Source organism: Plasmodium coatneyi, chromosome 14 (assembly GCF_001680005.1).
Source record: "Plasmodium coatneyi strain Hackeri chromosome 14, complete sequence".
Classification (NCBI taxonomy): Eukaryota; Apicomplexa; class Aconoidasida; order Haemosporida; family Plasmodiidae; genus Plasmodium; species Plasmodium coatneyi.
The window spans coordinates 365,894-380,051 of record NC_033569.1 but is presented as its reverse complement, the minus strand read 5'-3'; the positions used below and the strand labels follow the sequence as shown (position 1 = coordinate 380,051).

The following is a 14,158-nucleotide window of genomic DNA, read 5'->3' as shown; positions in this document are numbered from 1 at the left end:
CTCGCCTCGCTTATCTTACTCGGCCTATACAGCTTATCCCCCGCGCCTTTTTTTCATTTTTATTTTTGCCTTTTCCGAATTGTCAAATATGAAAATTAGCCCATTTAGGCGCAGATACAAAGAAGAGGGAAAAAAAAAAAAAAAATGAAAATACAGTGAAGAGAAAAATAACGTAGCCAGGAGAGCAAAATATACGCACACATAATTGGGTGGCGGCAGATGTAGAGAAGATAACAGCGTTTCCATTTTTTCCCTCCACCCCCCATCGACACACATGTGAAGACATTGCATAACCCCTTCCCTATGACGGTTAAAACGGAAAATCCGTTTTTTAGGTTCTTTCCAGAGAGGGACCTTAAAAAATTCCCCACATTCTTTAAAGTACATTTTTCCCAAAGGTAGGATGACATGAATACTCTCCTCCGCCCTGCGTCAAGAATAACGTGGCTAATCGGGACGCGCCATGGGGTAAAGAAGAAAGGGACTTTTCCAACTCTACGCAACGGAGTCGCTTGGGAAATCCCAAGAGGGAAAAGGGAACGGGAGAGGAAAAGAAAAACAGACGAACGGACAAAAAAAACAGTTAAAGTTAGCCTCCATTTAGACCGAAAAAATGTTAACACCATGAACTTGATAAGTTCTATAGGGGATAACAAGAAGTTGTTACTGTATGCATTATGCCAGGCGTATAAAAAAGGAGAAAAGAAATTGGGTGGAAAAAAACTGGATGACCTGATTGAAGCTTTGTGTGAAAAGGTAATCACGAAAGAGGGGGGTCTACACCTGAGGGAGAAATTGCTCTACCTTAGCTGTATCCCCTCGAAGAGCTATGCTGAGAGGATTACCCTGACGAGAGGCGATCTGAAGGATGGACGGATACCACCCCCAGGGAGAAGCGGTTCAGCCAGCCACGCGGGCAGACAAAACATGCAGAAAAAACTCATCGAATGGATAGATCATAAGAACGCATTTAACTACTACTGTACAGTTTTAAAAAAGAGGAAAAACAACAGCCTGGATGATAACGAAATAGACGAAGATGTCACCAACTTTTTTCTCAAAAAATTAAACGCTCCTTTAGTGAGTACAATTTCCTTGTACCTGCAGAATGTTGCGTACCTGAACAGCAAGGTAACCATTCGAACCAACAGCTTGTACCTCCTAATGACGTTTATGCTAAAGTATGTAAAGCATAAAACGAATAGGCGCATATCCGTGGTGCGCCTATGTAAGCACACCGAATTGCTAACCTCAGTAATAAATGCAGCGAAGATTAAAATTGAGAAAAATAATAGGGACGCGGAAAAGGATGTGGACATGCTAAATAAGCTCAAAATGATGAACAAGAATGAATATCCCCTGGACACTTCTTCCTTTGTTAACATGTGTTGGGAGGGCGTGGGCACACGGGGCAATGCTGAGCTTGCCTCCTCTTTGGGAAACAACTTGGCCTACATTACTGGCCACTTTTACCACTATTTTAATATATACGAATTTGAGTGTCAGAGGGAGGGGTGGCCGGCAGGGGAAAGCCACTCCAAAGAAACCATAAACATAGGCGAAGTGAACGTACGTAACGAGGAGGAAGTCCCACCCGGAAAACTCAGCATCCTTTCGAGGGCAACAGATGATAATGATGTGATGACCAGGCAAATCATCTACATGATCTACTTCCTAAACAACGCTCTAGTTTGCTCCCTAAACAAGTTAATAAAAAAGTATAAAAAGGGAAGTTCAACTGGAGGAACCTCAATCAATGAAACTTCTAGTGGGTGTTTTCCACCCCACATGGAAGGAGAAACGATACGCATAATTACCAATTACATGTTCACATGTCTACCTTACAACATTTTCTGTAAGACGCTTTTTAACAAATTGGAGGAACTCCTCATTCATATGGGTGCACTGGAAAAAACGTTATCACATTTTTTGTTGACTCCATCTACCCTGGTCCAGTTCATGCACCTGATGAGCATACAATACAATGGCGTTCACGTGGATGACGGTGTCAATTCCTTTTTGTGGAAAAATTGCCTGACTGAAATATTCTCCAATGATTGCAAGATTTTAAGCAAAAAGGATAAAATTTTACTGTACATAAGTATATCTAAAATTTTCTTTTCGAAGAAAAAGAAGACTTATCTGTTCAAATTGAACTCCATTTTGTTCCCCGAGTTGGTAAATTTTACTTACCGAGATTTGTACACCTTGGTTTATTCTATTAGCTGCTCCAAGTTTTGTGATTTGCCATTTTTTGAGGCCCTTCTGAGGAATATTCACAAATTGAGGCAGAAGTATTCCACCCGGAAGTTATGGACCATTTTGTCCATTTTCCAGCCCTTCGATCTGAACATGTCCATTTTTAATATGCTCCTCAGTTACGCCAACTGTGACGGGTAATAGTACACACGCTGTGCAGTGAAGAAGCTTTCTGCAGTTATGCGGTCCTCTATCGGGATGTCCTCTTCATCGCGCGCAAAAAAAAAATTATACGCATGATTGCGCGACATACACATCCTTATGATCATCCCCCTTTCAGCAATGAACAGAAGAGGGAGAAAAAGAAAGAAGAGTTGGATGAGCCTTTCGAGCAGCACACCACCAACGAAGGTATGTCTACGCACATTAGTGGAGTCCTCCCCTAGTTTTTTTCACCAAAAAAGAAAAAAAAAAACTTACATTTTAATATATGCCCCCGTCTTCTGGTTATCCTTCTAAAATGGTTTACGTTTTTTCCTTTTTCTTTTTTTATCGAAGATGCTAAGAAGTTGGAAGAAGATTTGGAGAACAAAGAGAGAATCCTAAAAGAGTTGGCCGCACACATTAGGGAGGTAAGTGCCTATTTCTTCTTCACTTGTTTGAAAATTTCTGCTCTACATTTTAAGCATTTGGGAGGAGGCGCTGACTTGCCTCACCGATTTTTATTCACATGTATACTTCACTTTTTTTTGGCCAATCCCATTTTGCAGAATCACAGCGGGGACAGTTTCTCATTTAGCGAGTCAGGTATTTTTTCTTTCAGATGAAGTTGAGCAGTGCAGAGTTTTGACTTTATTTTTTCTAGTGCAATGTATTTCCCGAATGGGTACCCCTAATGAGGTGATGCACTATTCCTTGCGCTTAGTTGTGTATCTATTTTTCACCCGTTTGTTTGCTGTTACAACGCAGATATGCTGGAGCTCCATTCTGAGGATAACGCTTTAAGGTGCGAAGGGCCTGGCGATGCGTAAACCTAATTTTAGAACATTCTTTGTGGGGGATGAACTATTCGCTATGCATAACTTACATGCGTCGCGTAGGGGCTTTATTGTATATGGCGTCTTGGGCGATTGGCTTATAAACGCAGATGCGACGAACCCCTCTGCGCAGATTATCCATGTGTGTTGTGTTTGCGTGGGATGACTTTGAACCCGTAAGGTGGCCCCTCACTAATTTATTTTTCTTCCCTGTCGTTTGCAGAATCCTCCTGCCCGATGACGAGACCACAAAGCGAAACGCCCAAACGAAGGAGGGTAAAAAAAAGACGAAGATGCGCACCAAAATGTGCAAGCCAAATTGGACGTGTCAGGAGACGAAGTGGTAGACGCCCCTCTCATTTACTACGTAATCCAGAAGGATGTCTGTGGGCTCCAAAAAGTCAATTTCGTACCGAAGAACCTCCAAGGAGAGAGAAACCTTTACGTTTTTTTTTACCTCCTCCCCCGCTTGCTTAAGTGCTCTATCGTAGTAGCCCTTTCCACTGCCAACACGCGCACCATAATTATTATATGCAAGGAGAGGAATGAAAAAAATATTTTCCCTTTCAGAAAAGGAAAAATTGTATAATGTGTCCATGACCAAATTGGCTGGACTTAAATTCAGGGGCAAACTGCTGCCTCCGTTTGTCCCCCTTTCAGCGCAGTAGTGCAAATATAAGTACGGCACGAAAATTCCAAACCTATGTTTGACCAGTAAATTATTGCGTAAATCGAATGGAAAAAAAATCAAGCTGTTTTGCTCTGTGACTATTGGAACATATAAATTGAAATAAAAATATTTGTGCAACTTTTGGAAGATGAATAAAATGTCCACTTCTTTTTTTGTTGGTAAATATATGCACATGTTAAAGTTGGCCTTATTTTCACACTGTTCTGCTGTTTCCGTTTCTGCTGTTATTTCTGTTTTTTTTTTTTCTCCCGCCCAGGAATACATAAAAAAGTGCGCACACCCTGCAAGGTCATTGCTTATCTTGTAGTGGTCCAAATATTTTCCAACTTGATCCTCTTCACACGGTTTATAATTATATTTGTATGTAAAAATTTTGCTAAAATTGAATTTTTTTTCCTTCCTTTTGTTTACATTTAGCGAATGTAACAACACATACGTATGTCTGATCAGTTGGGTGTACACGAAGTCAACGTATAAAATGGTTTTTGTTCCTCCTTTGGGGTTGCTCAGACGAATTTTGGCATCCTCATTTTTTATATGCGGATCCATCCGCTGGGGTAGCCAACTGGTCAGGACTACATCCCGCACCTGTTTGGCATTTCTCCGAACAATTTGCTTCACTTGTTTGTTGCTACTGGTGTGTTTGTAATTTTTGTAGTGGTCCCTTAAATCGACGGGGGTGATGCACTTTGTGTAGTCTTCTTCCCCCCGCGCGTTTATATGTTGGCCAAATGGGTATACCCACATGGTATTTTTTGGGGGGTGGTAGGATCCGGTTGGCCTCTACACACACTCATATGCGTATTCCTCGTGGGGGAAGTGGCATACATGTGCATACACGGGAAGTGTACGTACAGTTATGCACCAAAGAGAAAGAAGGAAAAAAAAGGAATTTTTTTTCTTAACTTTTGCACGTTCACAGTTTGTTCCTTCCCATGTTGGTACGCCCTAGTTGCCAAAATTTTAAATCTTCACCTTTTTAAACGTGAAGAATGTACTCCTCGGCGGGGAAGTCGCGTCGGGCAGGGACTTTTGCAAAAAGGGCCTCGTAAGTATGCGCCCACAGTTGTGCTCTTGTAAATGTATACATTCACATGTGGACTGCTTTGGACAGCTTCCCTTCAAGCGACCTCCTACACACGCGCACGCACCTGCGAGTGCCCACGGCGGGTTAGGCCATCATGCGATTGGTTAATTGTTTTCCACGGAATGTCCCAACAGGGGAAGGAACTTTCCTCTTAAAAGAATCATGCGCAGTGGAAATGCAACTTGGCTAAGAAGGTTCCCACGGTTGAGTTTTTCCTTACCATAACTGTCTACACGAAGGAGCTTTGTATTTTTAAAACGAACAAAAAAGCAAAAAAAACGCAAAGGGAATAAAAAAAAAAAAAAAAAAAAAAGTGACAATTTTTATTTCTAAATGGTAAAAAAAAAAAAAAAAAAAAAAAATGATGCTCCGTAAAATGGAAACCCTTTTTTTTTTTTTTTTCACGAGATTACCCAGTTTGACAATACCATGTTGGTAGGCAGACCCTTTCTTGGCTGGCAAAGTGTAAATACAATTTTGCCATTTTATGCTGAGCTTATTTTTTTCCTCGTTTTTTGCTGCTATGCTTTGTTGCACATCGTTTGGTTGAATTGTTTCGGTGGATTTGCATTTAGTGAATGTCCTTTTGGTGAATTTCCATTGTGTGGATTTCCTTTTTGAATTTTCCTCTTCTGCTTTTTTTCCTTTTTTTTTTTTTTGCCTTTTTTGTGGCACTTTTTTTTCCAGCGTTTTCCCAAACAAGTGAAAAAATTCCCCTTCATCCCACTCGCAAGGGCATCATCTAGGAGTGTACATTTTTTTGCGGGTGTGTCCCCTTCCCCAGTTGGCCCTTTTCCCCTTTTTGCAAATGGCTCTTATGGAAGAAGTGGAGAGGGGACCTCACCACATTGCATACATTCATCTCATACACTAAGTGATAATTTATTAAATTGAATTCAATTCGTTTGAGCGGAGTCCAATTGGGTTAGTTAGCCGGATCTTACACACACCCAGTGCGCTGCGCACGTAGCAGTTCGGCGACAGTGCGGGGGGTGCTCTCACTCTGCCTTCCCCGCAAGTACACATATAAATGTGTACATACCTATATGTGCAGCAACACGTGCACACGCGAATGTGTGAAGGTCCACACACTTGCAGGTGGCAGCCTCCACTACCTGGCTCCCCGTTTTATTCGTATCCGCTTATTTCGCTTTTCACTTTTTGGAGTGATTTCTCTGCCTACCGAAGGGTACCAGACAGGACAACTTAACCCAAAACGTCTTCATCATAAGAAACGCACCATAAGATCTGCTTGCCCAGCTTGATAATACGCGAACCGATTATCCGAGAAATTTTTTTTCTCCTTCCAAAATGCCCTACTCTGCAACATAGATCCGAAGCAACCTTTCATGCAAGGCGAATGTGTCGAACGTATGCACCGTTCAGGCGTTTTCGGTAGCCTACCTCTGCGTGTGCAAGAATTGTAATGCGTAGGGGGTTCACCCGCACGGGAGTTGTTGCTGAGACACATATTATTCGAAGAGGCAGAGGCTAGACAACTAAGCAGTGGGTTGGTACAGCATTTCAAACTGTAGACCTTACCCACTCTTCATGTGTGCAAGGCCCACCTATCCGCGTAGTCGCTGGTCGTTTATTTTGCTGCCTTGCGATTTATTGCCCCTTTTTTTTTCGGTGATTAAAATTGTTTCCCCGTCTAAGAAGGAAGCTCCGTGCTAGTTTGTTACCGCGTCGACTGTACACCTCGTGGTGAAGCTTCTCCCGCACGGGTGAACAGGGAAATCCTGCAAATGATACGAGGTGATAATACCCCCCTTAGCATTTCGCGCGAGAGAAGCATGTGCATTACTTCTTCGGCGAAGCTATCCCTTGACGATTGAACCAGACGAAGTCCAAGTTCAGTCCCCTTTTCGTAAAATTTAAAAATCATGAATAAAAAAACGATGCAGCAGAAAAGGCAATCCATGGTGAAAAATAAGGTAATAAAAATGGGAAGTGTTACGAGTTTGTTTACACATTGTTCGTTCATCTGCTCCCCCAACTATACAGGCGCATGCTTATCAGCGTGTAACTGCATAGCATATGTTTGTTCATTTTTACCCCCTTTTCCGGCAGAGCGAGATATACCCGCAGAAGAGCCTGAACCTGGGGCAGAAGTCAAAAAGCAGAGGCAAAAGTATGAACGGAAAAATTAAGGTGGTCGTAAGGAAGAGACCCATCAGTGAATTAGAAAAAAAAAGGAAAGACCTGGACATCATAACAGTGAAGGATAATTCCACCATATATATAGACGAGCCAAGATACAAAGTGGACCTCACCAAATACGTGGAGCGACACGAATTCATAGTAGATAAAGTATTCGACGAAACAGTAGACAATTTTACCGTCTACATAAATACAATAAAGCCGCTAATTGTAGATATTTTCGAAAGTAATTGTGTCTGTTCATGTTTTGCCTATGGACAGACCGGGTCAGGAAAGACGTATACCATGTTAGGGTCCCAACCCTATGGACAAAGCGAAACGCCAGGCATTTTCCAATACGCAGCAGAAGATATATTCAGCTTTTTAAATCTATACGATAGTGATAACAGTAGGGGGATTTTCATTTCCTTTTACGAAATTTACTGTGGGAAATTATACGATTTGTTACAGAAAAGAAAAATGGTAGCCGCTTTGGAAAACGGGAAGAAAGAGGTAATTGTGAAGGATTTAAAAATTTTAAGAGTCTATTCTAAGGAGGAGTTAATTGCCAAAATGATAGATGGAGTCATGTTGAGGAAGATTGGAGTGAACTCTCAAAATGATGAGTCGTCTAGATCACATGCTATTTTAAACATCGATTTGAAGGACATACATAAGAATGTCTCTCTGGGCAAAATTGCCTTTATAGATTTGGCTGGCAGCGAAAGGGGTGCAGACACCGTTGCGCAGAATAAACAAACCCAAACGGATGGAGCGAATATTAATAGATCCTTGTTAGCTCTGAAGGAATGCATTAGAGCCATGGATTCCGACAAACATCATATTCCATTTAGGGATTCAGAGCTAACTAAAGTCTTGAGAGATATATTTGTTGGAAAATCTAAAAGCATCATGATTGCAAATATTTCCCCCACTATTAGTTGCTGCGAACAGACACTGAATACGTTGAGGTACTCTTCGCGTGTTAAAAATTTTAAGCATAAAATGAATACCACTGAGGAGGAAGACCCCAATAGTGAGAAAATTAGCATCCTGGAATCTAGAAGCGGCGAGATGAACACCTCCGGAGCGGAGGGCGCTGCTATGAAATCGAATTCTCTCATGCGAAGTGGCAGGGAGAACATGAAGTCGAACGAGTTGAAGGAGCGGCGTGGTGGCAGTGGCATTGTAGGTGGTTTGATGAACCCCTCCCGGAATGGAAAACATGTTGTGAAAAATCAGGACGGCTTACCCACCAACCAGACCAAGTACAACTCAGTCAACGATATGGATAAACTAGCGCAAAAGAAGAAGAAAAAAAAAAGCCTCCTCAATTTTAAAAGCAATAACACAAATTATGACAGCCTATCGAGGAAGCAAAATTATATTCAGCAAAATTACGCCTTCTCGGACACGTCGGATTTCTCCTCCCTGGATGAGATGAATTGCAACCTTAACAAGAATGACAAAAATATGTTCCTGTCATGCAGGAAGAATGCCAAACAGGGCGTGATAAAAAACAGGAGCAGCTGCGATGGCGTGTCCAGCAAAGCGAAGAAGACCGATGTGCAGGTGCATCGGCACAGCGTTGGCAGCAAGTTAACCAATTTCCCCAGTGAACGGGAGCGCCTCAAGGAGAGGGCCTTCTTCAGGGGCAACGCCACCACCTCGAGCGGGAACGCCTCAAGCACGAAGCATCATATTGGTGGCGGTAACGTAGTCATTGGTAGTGGTGCACTCCCAAACAATCCGGACCACGTGCACATCCGGCACGCCGACAGGGAAAAGAACAGAGACAGCGACAACATATTTTACGATGCCGTGTCGAATACGTCCGAAAGCGCCAACCGGTTGCTTCAGCAGAGCGTGCAAAACACACTTAACGTGAAGGAGAAGAACCAAAGAGACGAACACGCAAACAACCCCGCTGCAGCAATGACGCACAAGATGAGTTACGATTACAGCCAACCTGACAGGAGCAACTCCTTCGCCGGGATAAAGGAGAGACCCACGAAGGGCACCAGCCTTTTTATCAATTGTGACGCAGAAAGTACGATCTACGGGGGGAAGGAAAATCTACCCTCCACAGGAAACCTTTCCACTGTGCATCTACACACAAAAGGAACTTCGTTTGATAAATCACCAAACGAGGGTGTGCACTGCCCTCCAGGTGAACCTCCACTTGGTAGTAGCAATGAAGAATACTGCAACGTGGCAATGCTCGGTGTACACGCGGAGGTGGGTCTACCCAACAATGGCAACTCAGTGCAGAACACCTCCAACGAATTCTTTCCTCACAGTCAATATTACAGCCAAAATTACGGCCAAAGCAGTTTTAACCAATATAGCGGAAACAGCCCAACCGATCTGACCGACATTAACAGAGTAACCGCTGAGGAGTGCCACAAAATTGGAATATCCGAGACAGCCAATGCTGGTAGCCAAAACGTACAGCAGAATGAATTTTCCCCTGAAGAGCACGCAAAACAGTTCCAGAAAAATCTGAACAGCATGGTAGACAATTGCCTGAACACGCTAAATATAGCTAACCTATGTGAAGACACGCAGAATATACTGAACAATATTTTGCTCTCAAAATATACGGCAGATAAAGAAATGTTAATAAGAAGGTATATCAACGAGGATGTAAATAGCATGAGCTTGGAAAAGTTAGATAAGTATGCTCAGCTGATCTATGAAAAGAGAAAAACAATTCTCAGTAAACTTCTTTTTTTGTTCAAAAAGAATGTGGATGTACAGACAAATAATGAAACAAGTGACTTAAAGAAAGATCTGGTTATGTGTCATATCTGTAGTAACAATCCAGATGACCAGTTCCATTTTTATGCCTACAGTAGATTAGAAAAAGACATGATAAATTTAATAACGCTACGGCAACTATGGTGCGAGAGTGAGAACTTGAGGCAACTGCATCAGTACCTCATGGTGGAATATCAGAACAAATCTGCCAATTTAATCACCTTTAATGTTTTTCCGAATAAAAATAGCACCAGCTCATTGAATAAGAAGTATGTGGAGGATGCCAAGGGGCAGTCCGAAACCGCGAGGTCCGCTGTGGGTCCTCTGCAGTAGAGCCGCCACGGCGCAGCAGGGGAGCTATTACTTCCCCCCCACCATTGACGCGTAAATCCGTCTGGTGTATCTTTTTTTGTTATCCATTTCGTGAAAACGCCTCTCGGACGTGTCCCATGTCCCACATCCCGTGTTTGTTTTTTTTTCTTTTTTTAAATGTAAAGTAACGCTTCCCCGATATATAAAAGTAACGGTTATTTCATAACAAAGGGGAGGAACTACCTTTGCCGAGGTTTCCCATGGCGATGGTCCTTCAAATTGTGGGAAGTTACAAAGTTGGGAGGGAATGAAGTGTTGCTTTTACAAAAAAAAGGGAGTAAGGTTGGTCTATACCAGTCAGCGCCGCAAATTGGCACCAAACGGATGCAACCATACACCACCGGATTGCGTTAGGCGAGCACTATATCGACGCAGTAGGGGTAATGCGGTAACTCCTTCGTCAGCTCACGTGGAAGACTCAGTGACGCCACCACGTCGTATATTTCGTCGTGCAAGCTGGAGGTAGTTTCAATGGGAGGAGGGGAAAAGGGAAATGCCGTGATGAGTTGGAGGTTTAAGTAGTCCCTCTCACTTAATAGCGGGTTCGTTTCCATTGGTGGGTTATTCATACGTTTTTGCGCCAAAATTTCGAACATGTTTATGGAGGAGGGGACGGCATGTGTGCAGTCTGACTCGGGAAACGCACTTCTCTGTCTTTCCACTCCCACGTGTGGTACTGTGTGAATCTCCTCTGCAGTTTGACCTCCTCGTTGGTTACTTGGGGTTGAAACACCCCTTTGGTGGAATAATGCGACGTCTCGAAGTTCATTCAAATGGGTGGAAATTTTTCCAAGGGAAGTCCCGTTCGGATCCTCCCACTTGTGTGCCTCCCCAACAGAATATTGATGAACATGCAGGGTTAAAATCGCGATGAGACGTAACTGTGTCTGATTTTGGACGGTCAAGGTGCTCATATCTGCTATATTCACACGCTCAAAAAGGTGGGTAAGACCATTTTGCAGAACAAATGAGCTGATAAAATTGTAGTAACATAAGTAGAGGGTGATATTTATGAGTGAGTGGACAGATTGGATCCTCTTATAATTGCGGAAAATAATTTCGTTAAATTTTTCATTCGGCAAATCAAGTTTTAGTAGCGAGATGGAGACATTGCTCAGTGTCTGTTCACCTATCTGGTCGTCGCTCCCCAGATTGTCACTCGCGTGAGATACCAACTGGTTGGTTAGGAGCTCGATTATCTGCACGTCCCTCAGCTTGACGGAGGCGAACGAGTGGATAATATTTCCTACATTAACCACGTCCAGTTTGAAATATTTCCTTCCGATAATGTGTGCAATGTTAGCAAAAATATCGTACCGTATGAGCTTCAAATTTTGGATGGCCCCCAGAGTGTTGGCGGCCAGTTGGGAGAAGAAGGTCCCCTCGTTGGTTGGTTCGTTTGTTGTTGGCGCCATCCCACTATGTAACCGTTGGACGATCCCACCTACATACACATTAACCAAATCGCAGAGGAGGAAGCTCTCCAAATAGGCACACATAAACAACCGATTTATGTGTACCCCCCCGTCGCGGTAGTTAAACAATCTGCTACCATGCACAGTGCAGTTGTGTAACTTATCCAAATAACCATCAGACGAATTGACATTCTTTTTCTCATAAATGAGTTTATTGGAAAAATTATACAGAAGAATTCGGTTGAACTTCTTGCTGAATTCCTTAACTTGGAACATTTCAATAAAGTGGTTAAGCAGTTTGTAGGTCGAGTTTAGACAATTCACGATGTACTTGATATTTTCTCGGACGTTTTGCACATGGTACGCAGTTTTGCAAGGGCCATCTGTTTTTACATTGGTTTGGTAGAGGGGTCCATCTGGGGAGTCCTCTGCTCCACCTGGCACGTTATTTCTGTTGCATGCCTCTTCTGAGGGGGGTTCCCCTATATTAGCCACTTTGCTTTTTCTCCTCTCCAACTGTAGAACCTTAATGAAGGAAAAATAGGTAGGTTCTTCATATGGGTGTGCCTCCCCGGGGGGGTCAATCTTACTGTTTGGTGCATTGCCATATTTAATCTGTTCATCTACTTCAGATGTAACGATTCGCGGAAGAGGTTCCTCCACGGATGTGTCGCTTCTGCCGGAAGGCCGTCTGAACCCCCCCATTTGGTGATCACCCTGGGGGAAGAGCAGATTCTTCCCTTCACTGACGAACAATTTGGAAATAACGCGGAGGCCATTTTCAAACAGGATAAGTAACACCCGCATGACCTTGTCGTATTCATCCCTGCAGTACTGATACGATGTGAAGCACTTTGTAAAGGTGCTCAAAAGGGAGGCATACAGATGGAGGTTGCTGCCACTGAGGGAGGTGGTTAAGGGGCTGAGTCGTCCCTCCTGCAAGTTACCATTCGTTGGTAGGTTTGATCCCATTTTGTCTATATAATCCAGTAGAACCAATTTTAGTAGCTCATTCTGTATGCCCAGTTTGTTCAGGGAGGAAAACACCAAGGTGTAGTCTAGCAAAGAATACGATTGGTAATTTCGCTCCAAGTTCTGCAGCACGTGGAGTGCCCCCAGTTTTCCATAAAGGAAACGTTTGATATGTATCCGTTTGTCCTTGTATCTGGTCCCCCCATCAATTTGGTTCAGGTAAAAAAAATAATTTGTCAAGGAGTGAAAAAAAATGACAACGGATTTCTGGTTATACTTTATTTTGCGCATGTACAAATTGGCTAGTTCTTTATCCCCCTCTGGATACGTCAAAAGGGAATGGAAAAAAAGCTCCATTTTTCGTACCAGCATAAATAAAAACAAATGGTTGTAATAATTCAACTTTATATGCATGTGGAAGATGAAGGCTGTATCTACTAGGTTCATTTTGGGTAATAGTTTATCGGCTAGTCTGTCTAGGAAAAATAAAAACTCATTCGCATGGTTCCCCATTTGGTCAAAAAAATACTCTACAAAGGAGTATAGTTGTAGTAGCATCGTTTTATCAGTCACTTGGTTAACAAACATGTTAAGGTAATTAATCTGCTTCTTTATTTGTTCATCTAGGTCGTCTACATAAACGTGCTTTAGGAGTCTATTTTTTATGTTGCTGTGTATGACAATTTCGTACTCCCCTGTTTGGAATAGCTGCCTTATTTCTTTTAGGCGTAAGGTGGTTTTACCTCGGGGGGGATCAACCCAATTGGTATGTTTCCCTGGATGGGAATTGCCATCGTGGGAACTACTTTCGGCATGATCCCCTTGGTCAATTTTCCTACCTGACGGGGGAGGGTACCCACCTGGAGAAGCACCAACATATGTGTTATTCGTCACTTCCTCATGGAGTGTAATTTTATTTCTCACCCTCCTGGGTAACACATAATTCAAGTAAAGAAAATTTACGAACCTATTCTGTGTAGAATCATTTGAGAGTATTTTCTTTATCAAGAGGAGGTAGTTCAGTTTGGCTAGGACCTGTGTGGGGATTCCATTGCTTGGGTTCGTTTTACAAATAAAATGGTTGCAGCATGGCTGGCTAAACGTTAGAAATAGAAACAGATATTTGATGGTGGCGTCCTTTACGTTCTTATATTTGCTGACCCTTTTACTTAGGAGCAATTCTTTATCTTCACTAATTTTAAAGCTGTCGTGAAATGATAAATCGGCTGCATATGTTTCTGCGCTATGGCACTTCCACATTTCGAAGGCGTTCTTCCTTTTGTAGTCTCCCACCTGATCTGCTGTTGTGAAGCTCCTTCGGAGGCCCCTCCTGTTGACTTCCCCTCCGCATCCCCTCCGTAAGACTAGGCAGCGTGTTCTTTGCATGGGACAACGGGCACCACAGCGACGACGGGAATATGAGGAATGGCACATTGCAATTTTGTGCCTCCTTCTGCTTCCTAACTCATGCTGCGATTATTTG

General features: G+C 42.9%; 4 protein-coding genes across 4 annotated transcripts; 2 read left to right on the top strand and 2 right to left on the bottom strand.

Moving 5' to 3' along the window:
* Window positions 1–408: 408 nt before the first annotated feature.
* Window positions 409–3,577, top strand: PCOAH_00052220 (Uncharacterized protein; the record flags this gene model as incomplete). Its single annotated transcript, XM_020062002.1, has 6 exons — window positions 409–2,396; window positions 2,540–2,610; window positions 2,758–2,831; window positions 2,970–3,006; window positions 3,169–3,226; window positions 3,460–3,577. Coding segments are annotated over 6 exons (2,346 nt in total), but the record flags the coding sequence as incomplete, so codon positions are not given.
* PCOAH_00052210 (Uncharacterized protein) lies at window positions 3,565–4,674 on the bottom strand (the record flags this gene model as incomplete). Its single annotated transcript, XM_020062001.1, has 1 exon — window positions 3,565–4,674. The coding sequence occupies one exon, from the start codon at window positions 4,672–4,674 to the stop codon at window positions 3,565–3,567; it is 1,110 nt and encodes a 369-aa protein (XP_019917686.1).
* Window positions 4,675–6,900: 2,226 nt separating this feature from the next.
* PCOAH_00052200 (Kinesin-like protein) lies at window positions 6,901–10,249 on the top strand (the record flags this gene model as incomplete). The annotated part of the gene is made up of 2 exons (XM_020062000.1): window positions 6,901–6,951; window positions 7,088–10,249. The coding sequence occupies 2 exons, from the start codon at window positions 6,901–6,903 to the stop codon at window positions 10,247–10,249; spliced, it is 3,213 nt and encodes a 1,070-aa protein (XP_019917550.1).
* A 389-nt stretch (window positions 10,250–10,638) lies between these two features.
* On the bottom strand, window positions 10,639–14,061 carry PCOAH_00052190 (Uncharacterized protein; the record flags this gene model as incomplete). The annotated part of the gene is made up of 1 exon (XM_020061999.1): window positions 10,639–14,061. One exon carries the CDS (start codon window positions 14,059–14,061, stop codon window positions 10,639–10,641), a length of 3,423 nt encoding a protein of 1,140 aa, XP_019917698.1.
* Between the last annotated feature and the right edge of the window lie 97 nt (window positions 14,062–14,158).